Source organism: Notolabrus celidotus, chromosome 2 (genome assembly GCF_009762535.1).
Source record: "Notolabrus celidotus isolate fNotCel1 chromosome 2, fNotCel1.pri, whole genome shotgun sequence".
Classification (NCBI taxonomy): domain Eukaryota; kingdom Metazoa; phylum Chordata; class Actinopteri; order Labriformes; family Labridae; genus Notolabrus; species Notolabrus celidotus.
In genome coordinates, this window is record NC_048273.1 from 5,107,442 (window position 1) to 5,130,860 (window position 23,419).

Genomic DNA, 23,419 nt, shown 5'->3' on the forward strand with positions numbered 1-23,419 from the left:
GGAGTCAGAGAGGAGAAGCGTGAGATCTTAGAAGTTGTATCAGTGTGTGTCTCATCTCGTGTGTCAAATATCTCATGATGAGTTTATCAGAACAGTCCAGCAGAAGCTAACTAACAAAAGGCCTTAATGTTAGGCCTCAATATGAGCTTTTATTGCATTTCCCTGAACTCTGAATCCAAAAGCAGTCATGTATCCAACATGTATCTCAAAGATTTGTTCCTCAAAAATGTTAAATAACTAGACAGAAACTTAGATTTCATCCCTTTTTTGAAAGTAAGTCTGAAAAGGTTTTCACACTTGAGCAAAAAGCATGAAGACTCTTTGAGCAAAAGACTTCCTGTTCTTGGTGGTGAAGCTGAAATGAAACTTCCTGTCACCGAGGCGTTATGGTAGCGGCAGCCTCTTTTCTGTGTGACATCACTCCCACTTGCTTGACTTGACACCAGAAGCGAGGTTTGAGGAACAAGTCCAGGAAGCTGCGTCAATTGGTAAGACAGATTAAAAAACTGTATGTAGCTTCAGAAAAGGACGAGGTTTTTGGAGTTTAGTCATCGTTAAGAGTCGGTAACTGATTGTCCAGCTTCTTTTTTTGGGCTGTGAATTTGTGCCTGTAGGACTTATCTGTATGGTGTGTGGCTGTACACACCCTGACTCCTGGACATGGCAGGTCTCTTTGGTCTGAAGATCCTGCTGCTCTGGGCTGGAATCCTCAGTTTGGCAGACTGTAAGTAACAAAAACATCTATTTTATGAAAACATGGGGCAGAAATGAGTTCTTTCTGTCATGTGGAAGTCTTCAAGACAGAAAAGTAATCTGTTAATGATGCAAAAACATGAATGATATCCAACTGTAGGTGATGAGGTCTCTTATTTTAAACTCTTGGCTGTTTTTGAAGCCGTAGCATATGTTTGTTGAGCATGTGATCGTGTTTATGACAAAAAGGTTGAACCTCTTGAATCGGAAAGAGAGACTCAGCCTGAGATAGAGACATGAATCCGTCAGCGCTGAAAACACAAATTGAAATCATTTAAAGGGAAAAGCTGAGGGCAGAAATGACAAGCTACAGTATATCATGTCTTTGAGCCGTGCCGACGTTTGTGCTACTTCATGTTTCTTAAACTTTCCAAAGCCAAGAACACGAGACATTAGAGCGCGCAGCAGTGATGTGAGGAGCTGGAGAAGTGACAGCTTTGTGAGGCCCTTTGGCAAAAGAATAAACACTTATGTTCAATCAAAGACGGCTGTTAATAACAAGACACGCTTTATAACAGCGGCTTTCATTTGCTGCACAGCTGTGGGAATTTTTGCAATCATGTTTCTGTTCTGCTTTGACATAATGTGTGTGTGTGTGCATGTGTGTGTGTGTGTGTGTGCTTCTGATGGTGCAAATACATTTGTGTGTTGAGGGATGGGGGGGGTAGAGTCTGTCAAAGATGAGAACATTTGTCGGGGTGTGTCGCTGCGAGCGCTTCACTTCAACCCTAGTGGCTGTGTGTGTTGTCTATGGTACACATCTGAGTGTAGTGTGTGTGTGTGTGTGTGTGTGTGTGTATGAATGTGTGTGTTCAGCCAGACCCACCTTGCTGCCTCTTGCATCATTCACAGCTCTGCTACAGCTCAGCACATCAAATAATGTCAGCTATTTTCAGCTGCGATGTCTCTATATGAGCCCAAAGAAACCCTCCTCTCTATTTATTTCACCCCTCAGTCCGGGTCACGTTGGTCCTCCATTTCTCAGATAGTGCAGTCGGCGAGCCACGTGGTTCACCGCATCAGCAGACCGTTTCTTGTTCATACGTCCTCGCCTCTCAGTCTAATAACGGCTTTGATCGTATAGTGTTCTAGACTTCGCTATAATGTATGATCTAATCTATAAATAAAGTTAAAAGCATAAAACTTCAGCTGGTTACATTTAAGGTACCAGTCGAGCGTTCAACTTTATTCTGAAGCTGCGATGCTTTCCAGGGACGTCCAATAAACATCATTCACATCAAGTTTTCAGAATAGATCCAGATAGTTAAACTCTATTCTGACACTCTAGCTATTAAGAGAATAAACTAACAGACATATCATCAAATACTTTGGATTTGTGTAATTTTAACAACCCCTGTGGACAAAGTAGGTACTGACACTTATTTGCTAATTGTGTCCTGGACACAAGTAGTTCCAAAACTTTCCAGCCTAGGTCCCCCAAAATAGAGGCGCCAAAGACTTGAGACCCCCACTATGGAAGAGGTTTAGGGCCACTGAAAAAATAAATAAATTAAGGTCCAATATATTTTTTTAATTCCTATTGTTCTGAGAAAAAAGTCAAAGTTCTGAGATTAAAGTCAAAATTCTGACTTTTTTCTCAGACAAATAATAATAATGATGAAATATATTGGACCTTAATTTTTTGTCCAGTGGATTAAAGTCAGAAATTCTGAGATTAAAGTCAGAATTCTGACTTTTTCTTGGAATAATAAAAAATACAAATAAATTAAGGTATAATATATTTTTTTAATTATTATTATTTTGAGAAAAAAGTCAGAATTCTAAGATTAGAGTCGGAATTCTGACTTTTTCCTTGAATGATAAAAAATAAAAATAAATTAAGGTATAATTTATTTTTATTATTATTATAATTTTGAGAAAAAAGTCAGAATTCTAAGATTAGAGTCGGAATTCTGACTTTTTCCTTGAATAATAAAAAATAAAAATAAATTAAGGTATAATATATTTTTATTATTATTATTATTTTGAGAAAAAAGTCAGAATTCTAAGATTAGAGTCGGAATTCTGACTTTTTCCTTGAATAATAAAAAATAAAAATAAATTAGGGTATAATTTATTTTTATTATTATTATAATTTTGAGAAAAAAGTCAGAATTCTAAAATTAAAGTCAGAATTCTGACTTTTTCTTGGAATAATAAAAAATAAAAAATAAATTAGGGTATAATATATTTTTATTATTATTATAATTTTGAGAAAAAAGTCAGAATTTTGAGATTACAGTGAGAATTCTGAGAAAAATTCTGGCTTTTTTCTTAGAAAAATTCTGGCTTTTTAGAAATTTTTCTCAGAATAATAGTAATAATAAAAATATATTATACCTTAATTTATTTATTTTTTAGTGGCCCTTATCCTCTTCCGTACCCCCACTGTCCCTCAAACTGATTAAATGTAGCTTCATACTTCATTTAGCTGGTCTGCTGAAAATTTGCCTACCTGCATGCACATGTGTCTGTTTCCTGTGCTGTTATGAATTAACATGCTGCTACTGATGCTTTTGTTAATGAACTGTTAACTAACAGGAACCTCAGAAACCATCTGGCAACAAAAAAAAGGCAGAAAACTAACTCAACATTTTTATTTGCAAGGTCTATTTCAGATGGAACTACGACTTGTGTTGATATTTTTACAATAATGGGTAAAATATTAGATTACTTAGAAAATAAAAATAAAACATTCTGAAAGACATCTTGCGACCCCCCACAAGCAGCTACTTTTTTGTTATTTCTACTTGAAAGATATCTTCTTAGACTTAATATTTGCCACATTCATCACCTGAAAAGTCAAGTCTTGATAAGCATCTTGTATCAAGATATTACAAACCAAAAGGAAGACTGTGGTGAGTAAAAACAAACCAAATCTGCCAATGGAGTCAGAATTTTACTTGTTAATTTTCTTGAATTAAGAAATTATATCAAGAAACTTGACCAGCAAATGTTTCCTACCTTATTTGCATATTATTTACTCATTAAAAGTCATTAATGTCGTATTTTTGGCTTGTTATATGTTGAAATAAGACGTTTAAATGAACTAATCATGTGAATTAGGTCTTGATTAAGTCTATTCAGACAATTTCTACTAGAAATAGGACAAAAACACTTGTTTAATTTAAAGTTTTTGCAGCATAAGAGTGAGTTAACAGTAAAATATTCCACCCACTTAACCACAAACTTTGTCAAAGGTTGCTTTAACACGTACTCTTTATCACCACAACTGGCATCTACCAACTGCCGGTGGTTTTAGACTTTAAAAACAACCACAGAAGTTATCTCTCCACGCTGATGATCTTGTTTTCTGATCAGTGTTAATATCCGTCTGTGAAAAACACGCCTCACAGGAGGAGCTTTAAATAACGTCATCACCTATAACACAATCTGTATTTCTGATGGAGATCATTTCAGCCACATGTGATGGACAGAATTGTTGTGAAAGAAAGTGATCAGATGTAGCCTAAATAAGTTCATGGACATAAGTGACATAAAGAAGTGAATTTGTTGTAAGCTGAAAATAAAATGTGTCCTTTAAAAGAGTGTGACGTGAGGGTTTGATGCGTAGTGGTTGGGTCACTCTATTAAAAGGAGGCAGCAGGATACTTATGTATAACTGTCTCAATAGCACTTTACTGTCGCCACTTTCAACACTTCCTTGTCACTTAATCACATGTCACAGAACCGACCAATCAGAGGCGAGGATGACGAAGTTTCAGGTTCACGTAATGAGAACCACAGAAGTACCTTCCACATGATTTGGTCACAACCTCAAGATGCTTTAGAAATTATTCTACTATTATAAATACACAAATAATAACTGTGGTGAACTTTTATGGAAATAGTTCACTATATAAATAATACAAATATATTTTCACCTCAACTCAAATACATGAACTGACTTTCCTGTTAAAGCTTACATGAGGTAAAAACACTTTTAAAAAACGGGTTAAAAACAAGAGGTTACCTCCGGCCACGAGAATCGAAACTAATGCAGACGTGTTAAAAGCTGCAGTTTCTCAAGTGTCAGCTTGAGGCTCTGGAAGTACAGGAAACCACATACACACCCATTCAAAGAAGACGCTCTTTACAGCAGAAATAAACATGTTTACAGCGTGGTGCAAAAAAAAGGAGTGTAGTCTGGATAGCTCATTTCTCGATCAGCACACAAGATTACAAATGTTCCATTTTTATGAGAGGCACAGCTGATTCGATTGACAGGCGGGAACACTGTCGCTGTTGACTAGGAGGCTCAAAGCCCGCCTCTTTACCTCACGCTAGCTCCACAGAAGTAATGTTGAGTTCAGCATTTCCAATATGGCTGCCTCCGACGATTGGCCTCAAAAACAGATGGGTGACGTCACGGATACCATGTCCATTATTTATACAGTCTGGTTAAAACCTGTTATTTATCTGTGATCTACATATTGAGTATTTTAGAGATGATGCTCATGTCTGCCATGAATGGTAATTGGAGCTCCCAACGAGGAGGCTTCATTCTCAGTGAAACTACCAGAGAGGAAGCATCGTGCCTGAGTTTTATTTACTTATAAAACTCTTTTCAGGACACAAAAATAAGACGTGTGTTCGTTTGGGTGACTCCAGATTTGTGTTTCATCTTTTTTTGTGTGTGGTTTTGAACGCAAGACTCTGAATTTAAATAGAGTTTCTTTTGACAATGACTCAGTCGATACAAGAGCGTAAAACATCCTCACATTGGTCCAATAAGAGCCCTACTTTAGCAAGATAGCTAAATTGTTACTGGCTGTTTTTATTTTAGTTCCATGACAGAAGCAAACTAACATCACACTCTGATCCTGGACTGTGTAAATGTATGAGGTCACATACCTAGGTCCATTTGAGCAACGTTAAAGCTCCTGTGAGTTTCTTTTGGTTTGTTCTCCTCTGTGGACCACGCGCTTCATCTTCACTCTTTTTGATGCTGACCTGTACGTGCAACAGTCGACTTTCTTTAAGGAGCCAAATGAACAACTCAGAGTGAATCTTTGTGTTGAAAATATGAAGAAAAAAAAACGTTACGCCTCGTGTGACACCTACCCTGCGGTCGGGGTGACGGGCATAAAAACACCCTTGGGAAAATCTGTCACGTTCCTGATGGTCTCATTTGCTTTTTGACGTCATGAGGAGATGTCAGTATTGAAATCACCTCATGAAAATTCCCCACAGCATTAAGTATTAGAGGGAATATTCTAAAGTGGTAAATATTCAATATTCATATTAAAGTATGAAGTATAAAGTAACTTGTGCACATACTCTGCTTTGAAACAGGCACTCTGTTTTTGTATCACAAGTTTTTACTGCAAGAAATGTGGCAAAGATGTTCTACCAAACACAAATTAAAGGTTTAATCCCATCAAAAACTTCCTTTCAGTTATTTTTCCTCACTGTTAAAGAATTAAAGTATTGTGGGTGTAGTGTCGGATTAACCCAGAAGGTCAGAGCTCATTTAGTTAACTTGGTTAGAGCAGTTTAGTCCCCGTGTCAGTTTTTAAGCTCTCTCTGTGGCTGCTGCAGCAGTAGGCACCACACTTGTATGATCACAACGTTGACCACTTCCGCCTTTCATTCTGAGCTGTCTTCATTTCCTGTAAGAGCCGAGCAGACTGAGACAGAACAAATGTAAATGCTTTGCGAATTCACCAAATATAAAGAGGGGGAAGTGCAGCGACTAAAAGAAGAAGTGAGGTCAGAAATGTTAAGCTGCTCGATGAAAGCCATTTCAGGGAGGAGGAGGCGTCGCACAGAGCCTGGGGGGGGGGGGTGCTCTGCGGTATAGATGTGAAGAAGGAAGAGGCCGTTTAGAAACATTTTAAAGTTGTGCACTGGTGAAGATGGCTGATACATGACAGACGGATGTGTGACGACGTGATGGTTGAGCTAAACTGTGTGTTGCCGCTTTTCTCACCTCCTCAACCTTGTTCTCCTTCAGTCTGCTCTTTTGTCTTTAGCTTGAGGCCTTCGACAGGCTGGTATAACAGCTTCAACATCACACCTCCATTTCACACTTCACCATGAAGGAAGGAACAGAAAAAGGAAGTTTAGTTGAGTTTTAACTACAAAACGTACTCAATCATTTATATTTTGCTACACTAGTTCTTCTCAATCGACATCCCAGAGCAAAGTTACACCTTGAAAACCTTTCACTGAAACAATTTATATCAGTCACAACGAAGAACAACGTGGGACGTCACTGCAAAGAGAGAGAGAGAGAGAGAGAGAGAGAGAGAGAGAGAGAGAGAGAGAGAGAGAGAGAGAGAGAGCAAGCACCTCTGCTCAGTGTAGTGAAACAAGAACATACCAAAACCACATCCTGAGACTCACTGTTTGACAGCCCTCCATCACCTCATCGTTCTCACTGCTGTTAAGAGAAGAGGACAAACGTAATTTAACGTTTAAACACAGGATTTAAAAACGTGCAGCAATTAGTGAAGAATTAGAGTTTTCATTTTAAATATAAAATCAAATAAAGCCCAAATATTTTATTTTGTTGAAGCACTTTTTATGAGTAATCTTCAGGAACGAGTGCGAGTCCTTTCAAAGTGAACCGGCAATCTGTTCAATCCGACATTGGTCCTCTGAGCACAGGGAGGCTCTTGTTTTAGTGCGAAGCAGGAAATCGTGGTTTGCCTTTGAAATAGCAAGTGTTGCTCTGCCCGCATTGTTATAGCAACCAGGTTGCATGGTTCTGTTTCTTACAGAAGTTCAGATCAAAATGGCTTCTTTTTCCTCTTTTCTACCTGACGGCGCCTCGGCCCTGCAAGAACAGCTTCATCGATGCTTTTAATTAAAACACATTGAGCATTTATTTTCTTTGAATTGTTTCACTCTCCTAATATCTCATTTATTGCTTTTATTCATCTTGATTTATTGATTTATTTTAATGCTTTTATCTCTTTTTATGCCTTCACCTCTTCTGAAGCCTTTTAGCTTCTTAGCTTTCATTTACTGTATTTTAATTTCTTTGATCACTTTTATCCTTAAATGCTTCATCCATATTGATTGTACCCCTCTTATAGTGCTTTATCCCTTTTTACTGCTTGTGGCCCCTTTTTATTCTTTCTCTCCTTTTATACTTTTAATCATCTTTCTTTCTTTGCCCCTTTGTTCTCAGTTCATGTTGTCGGGTTCTTGTGTTTCCTGTGATCAGGGGCGTCGTAGTGGGGGGAAAAGAAGGACTGACTACCTAGGGCCCAAGTGGGGAGGGGGGCCCTTAATGGGCCTGAAATAAAATGTGTTCTCTACTATGCTTTTCTTTTCTTTTGTTATAACTGCAATAAGATAACTAAAATTGTCTGAATAAATAATAAACATTCAGAATTCCTTTCTGGAAAAAGGGGAGTCTCTTCCTGTCGATTAGATTGATCGGCTCTGTGAGATGTGCATCTCATCCTTAAAGTGGGGTCATATTTTCACAGCATCAGGTGTGACTGAATCTGATTGAAAGTGAACTGTGGGTTTTTAGAGTTTTATTTAACGTCATGAGGTCAGATTATACCAAATAATGCCCCCTTGTTGTTATTCAACAATTCACTTGGCTTCAAATAATCTTGTTTAAAGAGGGGGACAGTCTGAAGGTCAATGTTGTGCAGTCACATTTGGAGAAATTGTATAAAAAAATGATATGTAGCTTAGATCTGAGTCAGTTAACCAGGATCCTTTTAAAGGCCCTGTGAGGAGTTTTGAAGTGGCTGAGAAACAGACTGAAAATGATACTGATGCATCTTTATGACCTTCAATAGCAAACAAGACCATCAGCAGCAACACTGATACCTTCTCTGTTGTCATTTTTAATGCCTGAAACCGTCGTGAGGGGGTAGGTGTCAGACCAGATGATGGACATCTCGCTTCAGAAACAGCCTTTATTTGACCGTTTTCATGGAAAATAATTACATTGCCTGATAAAGTTGACTGTCAAAAGACAACAGGATGAGTTTTTTGTTAAAAACACTAATTTTGCATGTTTAGGACAAGAGATAAGAGGCATCACTTTGTCCACAAGGGGGCGCCAGAATCGATACAAAACAAAAGTTCCTCACAGCAGCTTTAAGCGTTTATTTTTGTTTAACGCAAATAAACCAGTATTACAGCAGCAATGTTATATTTTGGTTGGCTGTGGTGATGGGGCCCACACTGAGATATCTTTTTTTTAGGGGGCCCAGAATCCCTGGTGACACCCCTGCCTGTGATGTCAGTTTAAATCGGGGTTTGGGTCTTGATGTCTGATTTTGATTTACTTTTTGCTTAATTTCTCTCTGCTGTTGAGTTCTTATGCTTTGTTTTATGTGCCCTGCTGTCTGCCAGGCACTTTGTAAATCATGTTTTTTAAAAGGTGCTATATAAATAAATTTTTTGGGAGGCTTTTTTTTACCCTTTAGTGTACTCCTTCATGAGAGCAAGGGAAGGCAAGTTTATCCATAAAGCACCATTCTCACATAGAGCAATGCAAAGTGCTTTACAGAGTTAAAAAAAGAAACAACACTGAGCAAACGAAAGCATCAAAATAAAGGAGGAATAAAAATAAAAATGAATAGGGTGTTAGATAAAAAATAAGAAATGTAAATATTTGAAATATTTGAATATCAAGCTGCAATGATTCACTTTTTTCTCTCTTTTGTGCTTTCCAGGTCAAGATGCATCAAGTGAGTAGAAATACACATTTATTCAACATTCATTATGATTTTCATTATTGCAATGAAATAAATGTTTTGCTCTCAGCTGTACATTATTCTGTCTCTTAACCTCTGTAGCTTTCAGCTTGAAAACCAGCATCATGTCATGATATGAGCTCCAGTGTTCTGTGCACAAATAAAACTGTCATATCTGTTTAATCTCTGAAGAAGATAAGCTAGTTAGCCAATGGTGCAACATTACTCTAACACTTCAACTCTGCTGCAGCACGGATACAATCTTGTTGAGTTTGTAATCTTAATGCAAACTTGAAAAATGTACGCTAAAGTAATCAAACACTAGGATCTAACGCAGGAAGTATCTGAGCTCATAGTGAGATGTAAAGCTCAACTTTTGTCCTTGTCATGTGAGTTAGCTCAATGCTGCTGAAGTAGTCATAGTTTGACAGTGTAGGGGCGGTGGTAGACAGACTGGTAGTGATGTTTGGTTTGACATGACTAATGATTCCTTGTAATGCAGGTGATATAGCCACCTCACCTCCACTCAGCATCACACACACTGCTCCACCTTCAGTCACCAGCTTACCTAGCACCACTTCACCTCCAAGCACCGTGGCAGCAGCTCCTGTCACGTCTCCAGGCACCTCAGCCATCAAACCTCCACTCACCCCACTCAACACAACCACCAAGCCTGGTAATGTAATCTGTTTACATCTGTGTCGGGAACATTAGCACAGATCAATGTTCCTGTTCTCTTTAAAGTGCAGTTTTTGAACTCACTAATGTCGGCTGATGTTCAACCACACCTTTTCATGTATTTAGCCTGTTGCTAATCTACATCATATTCACACAGCGGCCATTTTCCTGTGACGTCACACTCAGGGTGGGAAGCTCAAGTGTTGTTATCTGACATATTTGTATCCACTGCTCTTTAAGAAACCTGAGAGATAACGGATAAGAAAAAGAATACAGATAGACATCAGGACATTCAAGTTTAAAAACAGATTTTATAACTCATTAGCTACACTCGGACCATCGTTGCACGCACAAGGCAGCTGGTCAGCTCTGTGTCTGGACTGACAATGCCCTGGCAACAGTCGGGAGGTCATTCAGTGGCAGTGATCCTCCAACTGAGCCACCGGCGAATGAAGAGGGAGGGGAGAGCACAGGAGATGAACATTCATTACGCACGGGTGGACACTTGGAGACGCCGGCACTAACTGCGATGGTGTGCTGGAATCATCCAGACGCAAGAAAATGCAGTGTTGTAATGAGTTTCTCCAATAGGAGATATGGCATGGCTCCTTTTTGTGACTGGCTCCAAATCAGCCCTTAATTAGGTCATCCAGCAGCTCAAAAATGGCATTCCTGAATAGACGATATGTCTACTATTTTTATTTCTGACAGTCCAAATATGCTGACACGCGCACAGAAGATTCTCTCTCTCCGTCATCTGTCATTGCATTTATCCCTCCTTCTCGCCACAGTGACGGCAGACATTTGTGCATAACGCTGTGCCAATTTGCACCTGCCTTTCAAACGTGCAAAATACAGACGCAAAAACACTGCCCGCTATCTGCTTCAGGTTTGATAGATCACATTGCATGTGCTAAATGATTACACTTGCATCTCCTCCTCCCAGTATTTTGCATGTTCTGATAATCTGTATATATTCTGCATATTCATGACGGCAAACACGCTAAATGGATTGCGCGTACTATTTTGCTCATTTGACAGACGCAATCCTCGGTGCACCCGGTTAGTACATCAGCTATCGAGTTTGCACGTGTTTTTATACACGCAAACCTTTAGTAGATCAGGCCCTGAGTTTGACATCACCAGAAAATAAAGGCCATATGAATATGATCCGTAGAGTCCATCCATCACTGTGAGTAGAAAAGAGCTACGTTTAACTACTGTCAGAACTGTAGTGACATTGTGTTTAGCTTGACTAATGCTTTCTCTTAATGCAGATGATAAATCCATCTCACCTCCACTCGTCACCACACACACTGCTCCACCTTCAGTCACCAGCTTACCTAGCAACTCCTCACCTCCACGCACCGTGACAACAGCTCCTGTCACGTCTTCAAACACCTCAGTTAATGCCCCCAAACCTCCACTCATCCCACTCAACACAACCACCAAGCCTGGTAATGTAATCTGTTTACATCTGTGTTGGGAACATTAGCAGTGAAGTCATCCTGAAACTGTTCTTAGACGTTATATCAGGTAAGACTGTTGGCAGCAAAATGTGTCCATATGAAGGTGACTCCTTCTGCTCTCCATCCTGCAGCCATTCCTCCTGCAAACATCCCACCCCCACTCAATCCAACCACCAAGAGCACTGACCCTAAGACAAGCACCTCTCTCAATGAGACCTTACCAACAAGCACCAAGTCCAACCCCACAGTGGCTCCTAACACCACAGGTTGGAATTACTTAATTTAAAAGCTCCCTGTATGTTCTTATATAGGACTATGGTAAGACTGTATTTCTCTTGTGTGAGTATAAACAGAGCCACCAACACTGGAGGAAACTAATAAGTCCAGTAGCTTTCTCTTCTCCAAGTTTGACAGAATATTTCAACGTTTTTACAATCACATATTAACATTTTGTTGCTTTCTTCTCTGATCAAAAATTAATCTTCTCCAGTCCCCACGAAACCACCTCCAACACCTCAACCACCTCCAACACCTCAACCAACTCCACCACCGGCTCCGATTCAATGTGAGTACTGGTGTTTTTCTCCCCAATATAAAACAACACTTAAAGTCTTCTTTCTTGATTTAAGCTCATGTTTATCAGGAGAATCTGTCTCTGAGTTGGGCTTTGTTGGCAGTGACGTGATTCTGGATGTTGAAGTGTTGTTTATGATTCTACTCAGATTAAGTTCTCCTCTAGTGTTTCAGTGGGCTTTGGGAAAACTGTTGATACAGAGTGTAATGTAACCTTGGATCCCACTGAACATTAACTGAAGACCATTTATCTTTTATTTACCTTTACAAACAGAAATCTGTCTGAAATGAAGCCAACAATCTGCTCTTATGAGTACTCTCTCAATATCCACTTCACTTCTCTAGAAGCTAGTCAGATTTAAATAATGTCAACAAACAGAAAAGAAGGTCTCGGTTGGAAGTCCTTCATAACCAACAGCTAGCAACAACACAAGTCTCCATAAACTGAATATGGCTCCCAGAGTCCCAGATTTACAGCTGGAGGTGTGTTAGAGCTTAGTGTTGTCCCAAAGTGTGTGAGGGATCTCAACTCCAAATGAAACACCTTCAGTAAGTCCTGACTAAATGTGAGGAAGTGTTTGTAGAGGATAACATAAGATAGATTTAGAAAAATGGGAAATAAACAAAGCAAACTCTCTACATGACGACATGTCGTTCATCACTTTGTGGTTGACTTTTTGATGAGGTCTACAAACTGAAGTTAGCTTTTTACTCTTCTACTTAACAACTGATTTCTTTCAAGGTAAGTGTGATGTCATCATAGGGTCACCCATTCCTCATTTTTACACCAAGCCCTCACATACTCACACACTGCACATCTTTAAAGTCTGTGAGGGTTCAGTGTTCAGGTTCGAGGTGAAGACTGGGACAAGGCTGCTGTGTTGTCTGCGACTGACGATGGTTTCTGAAATACAGCTGAAGTAGATTCATCAGTTTACAAACATTCATTTAGTAACTCTGTTGGGGGGTTTTTTGTGCAGGTTCTTACGATGTCTCGACCATCAAGTTTGGCCTTCAGATAGACATAACAAGCTCTACTGATGGTTTCTACCGCATGACCATCACTGAAGAGGCACAACCTGAGAAGACTGTCCGGTTTAATCACTCCAACCAAACCTCGTCACATGACTTCAAACATCTGAAGCCTTGTACTAAGTATGAGCATGCCGTGGAGTTTATCCATGTTGATGGCACAGTAACGTTCTGTAACCACACCAGTAATGTAACTACTGTAGTCACAGAAGAAATGAGTGAGTGAAAATAACAACTACAGTCTAACTGTATCTTACATTCTTTCTTTATTTGAGAGTTTGGAGAGACGTTCATGCATCACTTTTCTGTTTCAGATCGAGGAGACATTAAAGAAGGTCGCTGTGTCTCAGGACATGTTTGTTACAGGAGTGATTGGGACATCAGCTCTTTGATGTCAGCTTCCAATAATGTCCCAGCAAAGCAATGCCACAATGACTCTACAGTGTTCTGTATCAAACCTGGTATCAACGACTTTTGCACAACCTTGACTACGACCTTCACTTCAACAAACTGTTCAAAGTCCTCCTTCAACAGCTCTAAAGTCATCCCTGTTGGTGAGTTCAACACAGCCGTACGACAGATTTCAACATGCTGAGCAGATCTTGTTGCTCCATGTTTAATATTTGTCAAACATTTTGTTTTTACAGAGTCTTTGGATGCAAGTGACATAAAACTAAAAGTCCTGATGGGACTTCCTGCTAAAATAAATGCAACATTACCTCCAAACTGTGAGAATCTCCCCATCGATTACACCTGTCTGGGTGAGTTTACATCAGTGGGTGGGAATAACGAGCCGCAAGAGGAAGTGGAGGTGTAGCTTTAAGCCCTCTGTGATGAGTTTTAATAGAAGACTGTTCAGTGCAGTGAATGTGTCCATGTTTGAAACGGTTCTCAACCCAAAGATAAATGCTCACAGAGACTCAAACACCAGCTGATGAGGAAATGTTGTCAATCGTTTGTATCCTCAGAAAATGGAAACACCAGCAACCCCAAGAATCTGTCTGAGGTGGAGCCGTTCACAGACTACAGCTGTACGGGTCAGATCAACACAAACAATGTTAACATAACAACCACACCTGCTGTCAATGTCTACATAGACTGTGGTAAGTTAAATTCACTCTGCTTCAGTTTAGTCAGAAGAACAGCTCGTATGTAGAGATAACTCAAGATGAAGGACACCACCAGAGAATGAGTTCAGTGTCACAGATATTTAATGTGTTCTCACAGATGTTACAACAAAAATCATACCTGAGAGGGTGACCAACACTTCCATTCATCTGAGCTGGACCTCAACCAGCCTGAGATGTAAAGATGCTCTTTACAAGTTTGGTTTTGTCTGCAGTTGTATCCCTCCACCGAAACACGGTACGTAAAGATGCTTTAAGTGTCTCAGCACAATCCACTCTTCATTTTTCAAACACACTGAACTTCTATAAAGGTTTTACAAATCCTCAGACCGGTCTGTTTACCTGAAGCTCTCAGGACCAGAGCTGTTCACTATCAGGGATAATGATTATTGATACAAAAACATAACCAACAAACCAATCTGCTGTAGTGTCATTCTTTAATTCATATCAGCTGCTTTATCTTTCAAACACAACAACCAGTTCAATCAGGAGAGAGAGGGTCATGAGTTACAGATAAATATGTCTCTGTAGTTAAAGTTCCTCACCTGTGGTCACGAGCTGTGGGTAGTGACTGAAAGAACAAGATCGTGAATACAGGCGGCCGAAGTGAGCTTTCTCTGCAGGGTGTCCGGGCTCAGCCTTAGAGAGAGGGTCAGGAGATCAGACATCAGGGAGAGGCTCAAAGTAGAGCTGCTGCTCCTCCACATCCAGAGGAGCCAGATGAGGTGATTCGGGTATCTAGTAAGGATGCCTCCCGGGTGTCTCCCTGGGGAGGTTTTTCGAGCATGTCCATCTTGGGGGAGACCACGGGGCAGACCCGAGACACGTTGGCGAGATTATATCTCTCAGCTGGCCTGGGAACGCCTCGGTATCCTCTCGGAGGAGCTGGTGGAAGTGGCCGGGGAGAGGAGTGTCTGGGCTTCCCTGCTGAGACTGCTGTCCCCCAACCTGTAGTCGGATAAGCAGAGGAAGATGGATGGATGGATGGATGGATGGATGGATGGATGGATGGATGGATGGATGGATGGATGGATGGATGGATGGATGGATGTCTCTGACAGAGATGATGTGATACTGAATTATTGTCAGAGTCTCTTTAGAGGTGGATGATTGTGCGTAACGAGAGCATGAATGAACTGCAGGAAGAGAAAGTCATATTGAAAAAGACAGCAGTCCTATGATAGGCTAACCATGGGGGTGTGCTGCAGTGTCATTGGATAGATGTAACCTGGTGATGAGAGCAGCTGATGACCACAGGTGATATTAGTGAGCCTGTGTGGAGGAGTGAATACAACAAAGTGACAATAAGTCAGCGAGCAGGATGAAGATTTCCTGACTGAACTTCTACTAAAGCTTCATTTAATGAAACTGTGTTTCAGGCTCAGGACGGACACCTTCAAAAGATGGAAGAACATGTGATATTCGTGACCTGAAACCAGACACTCACTATAAGTTTGAAGTCCAACCTGTCTATGATGGCATGAGTGTTGGCAGTCCAAACTCAGTTACAAAAAGGACCGACATCGGCAGTAAGTATCCACAAAGCGTCTCTTTGAGAGAAAAAGAGAGAGCAACATAAAGGAAATTAAAACAGTCTGTCCTGTTTGTGTGTTTGTTCAGGATGTTGTTGTTTGTGTGCATTGTTATATATTAAGTTATGATGTGTGTGTGAGTGTGTTTGTGAGTGTGTGTGTGTGTGTGTGTGTGTGTGTGTGTATGTGTGTGTGTCTCTGTGTGTGTGTGTGTGTGTGTGTGTGTGTGTGTGTGTGTGTGTGTGTGTCAGTTAAAGTTAAAGTTAATGCCTGTCTGAGAGTCAAGCTGACTCTTTTACAGGCAGTATGCTAACTTCATTAATAAAAGAAGCATGATTATTAAGGATGCTAAGTTATCTAGCATTGATGATTTCAGTTACAGTGGAGCTCCAGTGATCAGTGAAGTAGGGGTCATGTACAGAATAAGAACACACATGGATTACAGCCTTCTTACTAAACAACAGTGGTCACAGTCAGTGTTCTCCTCTGTGTGACGCTGAGAGTGTGGTGTGTTACTGAAAACATGTTTTTAATCTTCACAGCACCAGAAGATATCCGTTCCCTGTCTGTGACTGTTCAAGAGCATAATGTGATAAAAGTAACCTGCGAACATATAACACAATTCAATGGACCTGACAGGAAATACATCGCTCATCTCAGTCATGGTGGGACCACAGTGAAACAAGTAAAAGACACGAAGTGCAAGTTTGAATTCAGAGACCTGAGCTACTCTACAACATACCACCTGAAGGTTTGTTTAATCCTAATATTTGCTTTCAGAAGATTATTTGCAAACTTGATTTCTCCTGTTTCTTCAGATATTGTATTTCTTGATGAAGAGTTTTACTTTGATTCCAGGTGGCTGCTTTCAATGGGAAACATACAGGCAAACCAGAGATAAAAGAAGTCGACACTCTCTGTATGAGCTGCTTTGAATCAATACAACATGAGTTATTATGTTATCTGCATTTTAAACATAACTGTGTCTATTTTTTTTATGTCACCTCACAGACAATGACAAAGCTGTCATTGGGTTCCTGATCTTCCTCATCATCCTCACCTCTGTGGCCCTTCTGTTGGTCGTCTATAAGATTTTCATCCTGAAGCGCAGACAGTCTCAGTAAGGATGTTTCTGTGTATTTGTCTCATTCATCACTTTGAGTACTTCTGAGATCTTTGCTGAATTTGTTGTACTGAAAAAGGTAACGTCTCTATTTTCAGTAGATAAATAATGTCATCATTAGTGATTGCACTGCTCTTTTTTTCCCCCCTGTATAATAAATAATTCCATGTCTTCATCTTTTACAGTGACATGACGGAACACATTAAGCTGATTCCATCAAGTGAGTAGACTTAACATTGCTTTTATTACTTGTTATTACCCGGCTTTCTTCCTGGTCTTCAAGCTGTGTAAGATGCTTGATTCTGATTGGACAAAACCCCTCGACAACGGTTATTTACTTTCATTTTCTACAAGGTAATTTTGAAGATTTTGAGATTACTAGTCCTCAAATGAGAGGCACATCTGCCTGCAGGAACACTGTAGCTGTTGGCTAGGAAGCTCAAACTCTGCCTCTTTACATCACACTGGCTCGACAGCGGCAATATGGCTGCCGCAGACGATTGGCCTCAAACAGCTCTTCAGAAACAGATGGGTGACGTCACGGATCCTATGTCCATATTTTATACCCTCTATGGGTAAAACCCAAGCGGCAACCTCTGGCCACGAGAATTGAAGCCAATGCAGAAGTGTTAAAACCTGCAGTTCCTAGAGTGTCCACTTGAGGCTGGCTCTGAAAGTACCGGAATTCACGTACACACAAATTAAAAAAAGCTGATCTTCACAGCAGAAATAAACATGTTTACAGCCTGTTACAAAAACAAGTGTAGTCTGGATAGCTAATTTCTTGATCGGCACACACTGTACGGGGATGAATTTTTTCATAACGTAGCATTTTCGAAGATATTAAGATTAACAGTTTTCCATTATGAGAGGCACAGCTGACTTGATTGACAGGCGGGAACACTGTAGCTGTTGGCGAGGAGGCTCAAAGCCCGCCTCTTTTTGACACACTCGCTCGACAGAAGTTAGGTTGAGTTCAGCATTTCCAATATGGCTGCTGCAGACGATTGGCCTTCAGAAACAGATGGGCGACGTCACAGATACTACGTCCATTATTGATACAGTCTATGGTAAAACCGTTAGCTTCCGTTTTTGCATGCTAAATCGGCAGGCTAAACAACGTGGATACTGTCATATTTGAACCTGTCTAATATATAATAATAATAACTTTTTAATAATTGTTACTTTATAGGCTCTTGTTTGCTTTATATATATTTAATGCACTGTCTACTTTGCTACGTTGACACTTGAATCTCCCCGTTGTGGGACGAGTAGAGGACTCTCTTATCTTATTAGTAACAGCAGCGCTGGTTAAACTAAAAAATTACTGGTCGCTACAAAGAAACAAGGTTATTATAGTTTTGCACTTTTCATTAGTTTTTATTTTTATTTCGTTTTGACTTTTTGTTTTCAATTTCAGTTTAGTTTTAATTAGTTTTTGAAGCGGGTTTGCTAGTTTAGTTTAGTTTCTATTTTTTGAAAATGCTTAGTTTTAGTTTAGTTTTTATTAGTTTCAGTATTAGTTTTAGTCTTTTTTGCCTGTGTGCCTGGCCGGGGGTTAGCTTCTGTTTCAGGGTAAGGGGCCAGGCCGCTCTCTCTTGCCTTGACAAGGTATGCTAGGTTAGCCGTCTTGTGTGAGCTTTTCAAATGGACTTTAAGATTAGTGGGATTTTCCCCCTTGAGAAACATATTTTCAACATATTTTATCACCTTCCATTGCAAGGCACTTACTCCTATCAGAGACAGTCATATTCAAAGTAATCCCAAATGGGGCTCTGCCGCTTTCTCCTGACTTTCGCTGCCATTAACGCTCTGCAGGCAAAGTGTGGAGGCGTGCCTGCTTGTGCGAATGAGCCAAATGAAGTGAAACTGGCAGAAAACAAACAAAAAATTCATATCCTAAAAAATAGGGAATACTGGTGGATACTCTGTAGGATAGTACTCTCCCTGGGGTGTCGATCAGAACACACTGGACAGGAGACAGGAGGGAGCTTTAACCGTTTAGTGAATATTCTCCTTACAGCACAACAGTTCAGCAGACCCAATGAGGCCACAGAGGCCAACACATCAAATAAATACACAAACATAAGGGTGATGGTCACAATATGGACACTTAGGCTAGCATTACTGACCCTCTATAGTGTTAAATAATATGGTGACTCACTGATACATCCTTAACAATAAAATAAGCAATAAACAATAAACAATAATCATTGATACAGAGATAATGATTCAGATGCTACCACTACAAGTATACTAATAATCATATCACTCTAATACCACTGCCACCAATTAACCATTAACACTTATAATGATAAATGAACAGAACAGGATCATATGGGTGATTCATAATATGAGATGACGCATGCACTCATGGCGTCTATTTGCTCTCTCGGGAGTTTTAACACACGTGAATGCCTATGGACAGGAAAAGTCAGTTATCCGTCTCATTATACTTACTTGTTGGGCATTCACACACACTGGAACGGTTATAAACAGGGCAGGTAGTCGGAGCGAGAGAGTTCGTCTCAATTTAATCCCCCTGCAGTTCTGCCTCGCTGTGAGTGCGCGCGCCCGTCAGCTGCAGGCTCCGTTCGGCGCGCTCCCGCGCAGATGCAGAGAGCAGAGAGCAGAGCAGAGACGTCCACCCGATCAGTCTCTGACTTTATTACATATCCACTCAAAATACTGAGTTTAAGACGAAAACTAAAGACATGTTCTCTATCATTTTAGTTTATTTTAGTTAGTTTTGTAAACTCACGATACAGTTTCAGTTAGTTTTCGTTTTTTTTGTGAAGCCTCGTTTTTATTTTTATTTCAGTTAACGAAAATGTTTTTTCACCTCTCGTTTTCGTTATTTCGTTAGTTTTCGTTAACTATAATAACCTTGCAAAGAAACTTAAACCGTGATCGTGGCTGAGGACAGGCAGATAAGAATCCATCACCATGGGATGTTAACTAACGTGGAATCACTGGGACTATTTTTAGAAACTGTATACATAAATCATTTTAGATTAAATGTATATATTTTTGTTTTAACCTCTTTTTTTTTGCCAAGGTATTTGTATTTTTAAATTGGTAGCCTGGTAATAAGCGGTCTTGTCTCCCCCTGTTGGGATTTTATTTCCCATAACTACCTCCTAACCATACTCTATCCCTTACTTAGATAATGTAGAAAGATGAATAGCTCATCAAATCTTTCCTTTATGTGCTTTGGAGTGATGTCTTTGTCAGATGATTCATAATGCTCCAGTGTTTTATAGTGTTTGTATCATATCTCCTGTTTGGTTTTCTGTCACAGATGAAGAGACCCTGCTGACCGTTGAGCCCATTGCTGCCGAGGTCCTGCTGGACGCCTACAAGTCAAAGCTGGCAGATGAAGGGAGACTTTTCCTGGCTGAGTTTCAGGTTAAATATTTGTGTTCTCAGTCATTTTTTGGTGTGTAGTGGGCATAGAATTACAGAGAGTAAAGAGCGTGAATGTTTCTCTGTGATTGCTTTCAGTTTTGTTCTCTGACTTGACTTGTTTCTGCTTTCAGAGCATCCCCAGAATCTTCTCGAGGCACACTGTGAAAGAGGCCAAAAAGCCCTACAATACCCCCAAGAACCGCTACGTGGATATCCTGCCATGTGAGTCAGAGTCTGCACTGCAAAAACTCAAAATCTTACCCAGTGAAATTGTCTCATTTTTAGTCTAAATATCTTCTCCCACTTGGTTTAAGATAAATTTACTTAACACGTATCATTTGAGCAAGATAGAGGGACTTGTAAGACATCTTAAATATCCTGTTAAGTCAAACAATCTTGAAATGATCTTGTTTTGAGTTTTAATTTAGAAGAAACAAGTTTATTTTAAATTTCAGACATTTTTCAGGCTGAGATCTTATTAGTAGAAGACGGATAATCTTGATTTAAGACAAACACTTTACTTGATTTAAGTGAATGCATTTTATTGGAGAATCTATCAGAAAACAGCTCCATTGATAAAAGAAAGAAAGAAAGAAAGAAAGAAAGAAAGAAAGAAAGAAAGAAAGAAAGAAAGAAAAGTTGTTGTTTTTAAGGGTGGGTTTCAGTTTTCAGACACTGTTTCTTCTAAATCAGATGAAAATATCCATCTTCAAACTACATGCACACAATGAAACACCTACTTTAGAGCATAGCTGGCTTATCCTAAAAACAACATGACTGAATATTAGTATATCCAGCTCACTATGAGAAGACATTATATCTCAAAATGAGACAATTAAACTTTGTCATATTTCAAGTACAAGATGGTCTTAAACCTAGAGAAGTGCTGCTATAATACAACTCAAATTAAGGTGAATATATCTCAAATGAAGAAGTTGACATGGAATGTATTAGTGCGGAAATCAATTTTTGAGTGAAAAAATACTAATTGTTATCATTCCTGGTTTATTCTGAGACACTAAGCTTTAAAATACTGGTAAAATATTGCTTTAAATAAGTTTTCCCTGCTAATTGTAAGATCACAGTTTTCTAAATATTACATCTTATTTTAAGAAATCTTACCAAGCAAATTTTCACTTGTTCTATTGGCTGATGATTTTTTTGCTTATTTCAAGGTAAAAGTACCTTAAAATAAGTTATAACAAAATGTACTCATATGATATATTTAACAAGTGTGAGACATAACTGGATGTGATGTTTTTGGGTTAATATCCACCAGAGCTAAACTGAGACATCTTTACCTGTAAGAGTAGAAGCACCTGTTGAGTCAAAAAAGCAGTGTCAGTGTGTGTCTCTGGATATAACACAGGAGTTTGGAGTATTTCATAGCAGAAAGGACGCTTAGCCAAGAAGATGTTGCCTTTTCAGACCTAATTTACGCAGTGTTTCTACCACTGTTTGATTCCAAAGCATTACATTTATTTATTACCCGGCTTTCTTACTGATCTTCAGGCTGTGTAAGATGCTTGATTCTGATTGGTCAAAACCTCTCGATGACGGTTATTAACTTTCACTAACATGAGCAACACCAGAGGCAAACTGATCACATGTCATGTCAAATCAATCCGCTGAAAAGAGCTCCGGCACATTTAGCTTCTGCTTGTTGACACCATAGACCTTAAGGTGAGGTAAAACTGTTAGCTTCTGTTAGCATCAAAACAATGTGGTTAAACATTAGCTTCAGTTAGCATGCTAAATCTGCAGGCTACAGACATTCTCATCTTGGATCCTGTCCATCAGTATTAGCATAAAGCGGAGCAGGTGAGAGAAACTTTAGGTTACTGTGGTCGCTACAAAGAACCTTAAACCATGAGCGGTGGTGATGATAGCATCAGGGTTCAAAGTTGTGACATTAGTTTATTTTTAAAGGTGTGTGAACCGCAGAGCTCAGAGAAGAAGGTGAGACAAGACCTTGATGCGTCTGGGTCTTGCCTCACCCTGTCGTGGTTCTGTTTCCCATGACTACCTGCTAACCATGCTAAGTGATAGTACTTTTTTAAATCAGGCAGTCCATGACATTTGGCATCCTTACAAAGCTCCTACACTCTCACACAGCATCTTTTTTTTCATTTCTTGGACATTTTGACTCTCTTGTTGTCGCTGGTGTTTGAGTTTTGTTCACGTGTCTCCTGTGATAACATTTCTCATATAACCTTTATTTTTTTAGATGACTATAACCGTGTGCAGCTGACTTCTGGGAACGGAGAGGCAGGATGTGACTACATCAACTGCAGCTTCATTGATGTATGAAAAATATCACAATCATACTATTCATATTTGTACTCATACTTATCACTCATATGCAAATCAAAATAAATATGCAAAGAGAAAGTAGGATGAGTCCTGATTCATGGACTTGCAGCAAAGCTACTACTGAGACACAAAGTCCATTTCTGACAGTGTTTTGAACACCTTTGTTTTTCTGCTGCAGGGGTACAAGGAATCCAAAAAATACATTGCAGCTCAAGGTAAAAAAAACCTCTCATATCTGTCATATGTTCAGACAGAAATTTGCATTATGTTGCTTTATATTTATATATGTCTAATGATGGTTAAAGGGCCGAAGGAGGAGACTGTGTGTGACTTCTGGAGGATGATCTGGGAGCAGCAGTCCTCTATCATTGTTATGGTGACACGCTGTGAAGAGGGGAACAGAGTGAGTTCAGGATTCTTACTCTCTGTTGACATTAACATTGCTAACGTGGTTTCTGTTTTCAAATTACAAAGAAATCAGCATGAAAAATGCTTAAAATGACATTAAAATCAATACAGTAAGATTAATAGAATAAGTAAGAGTAGAAAGCAAAATTAAAAATCAGTGAAAGTTAAAAACATCAGATAAATTCAAGAAAAAATAGATAACTTAATAAATAAGAAAAAATGAATGTTGTTTAAACATTGATTATAATATTAAATATATAATAAGCATGCAAAGAATATGGGTGTGATTGATTACAGATAAAGAAAGTTGCTTGGATGATTTTTTTTTTAA

At 39.4% G+C, this 23,419-nt stretch overlaps 1 protein-coding gene across 1 annotated transcript in view; it reads left to right on the forward strand.

Moving 5' to 3' along the window:
- Positions 1–398: 398 nt before the first annotated feature.
- Positions 399–23,419, forward strand: part of ptprc (protein tyrosine phosphatase receptor type C) — a 33,942-nt gene continuing 10,921 nt past the window's right edge. Inside the window, exons 1-21 of the mRNA XM_034676059.1 lie at positions 399–488; positions 615–724; positions 9,405–9,419; positions 9,928–10,101; positions 11,704–11,838; positions 12,063–12,137; positions 13,126–13,395; positions 13,492–13,731; positions 13,825–13,938; positions 14,146–14,280; positions 14,405–14,542; positions 15,684–15,833; positions 16,379–16,587; positions 16,695–16,755; positions 16,848–16,956; positions 17,145–17,179; positions 20,261–20,367; positions 20,499–20,589; positions 22,595–22,671; positions 22,859–22,895; positions 22,986–23,083. Coding sequence (XP_034531950.1) covers positions 661–724; positions 9,405–9,419; positions 9,928–10,101; positions 11,704–11,838; positions 12,063–12,137; positions 13,126–13,395; positions 13,492–13,731; positions 13,825–13,938; positions 14,146–14,280; positions 14,405–14,542; positions 15,684–15,833; positions 16,379–16,587; positions 16,695–16,755; positions 16,848–16,956; positions 17,145–17,179; positions 20,261–20,367; positions 20,499–20,589; positions 22,595–22,671; positions 22,859–22,895; positions 22,986–23,083 — 2,334 coding nt within the window. The 5' untranslated portion in view covers positions 399–488; positions 615–660. The remainder of the gene's footprint in view (positions 489–614; positions 725–9,404; positions 9,420–9,927; positions 10,102–11,703; positions 11,839–12,062; positions 12,138–13,125; positions 13,396–13,491; positions 13,732–13,824; positions 13,939–14,145; positions 14,281–14,404; positions 14,543–15,683; positions 15,834–16,378; positions 16,588–16,694; positions 16,756–16,847; positions 16,957–17,144; positions 17,180–20,260; positions 20,368–20,498; positions 20,590–22,594; positions 22,672–22,858; positions 22,896–22,985; positions 23,084–23,419) is intronic.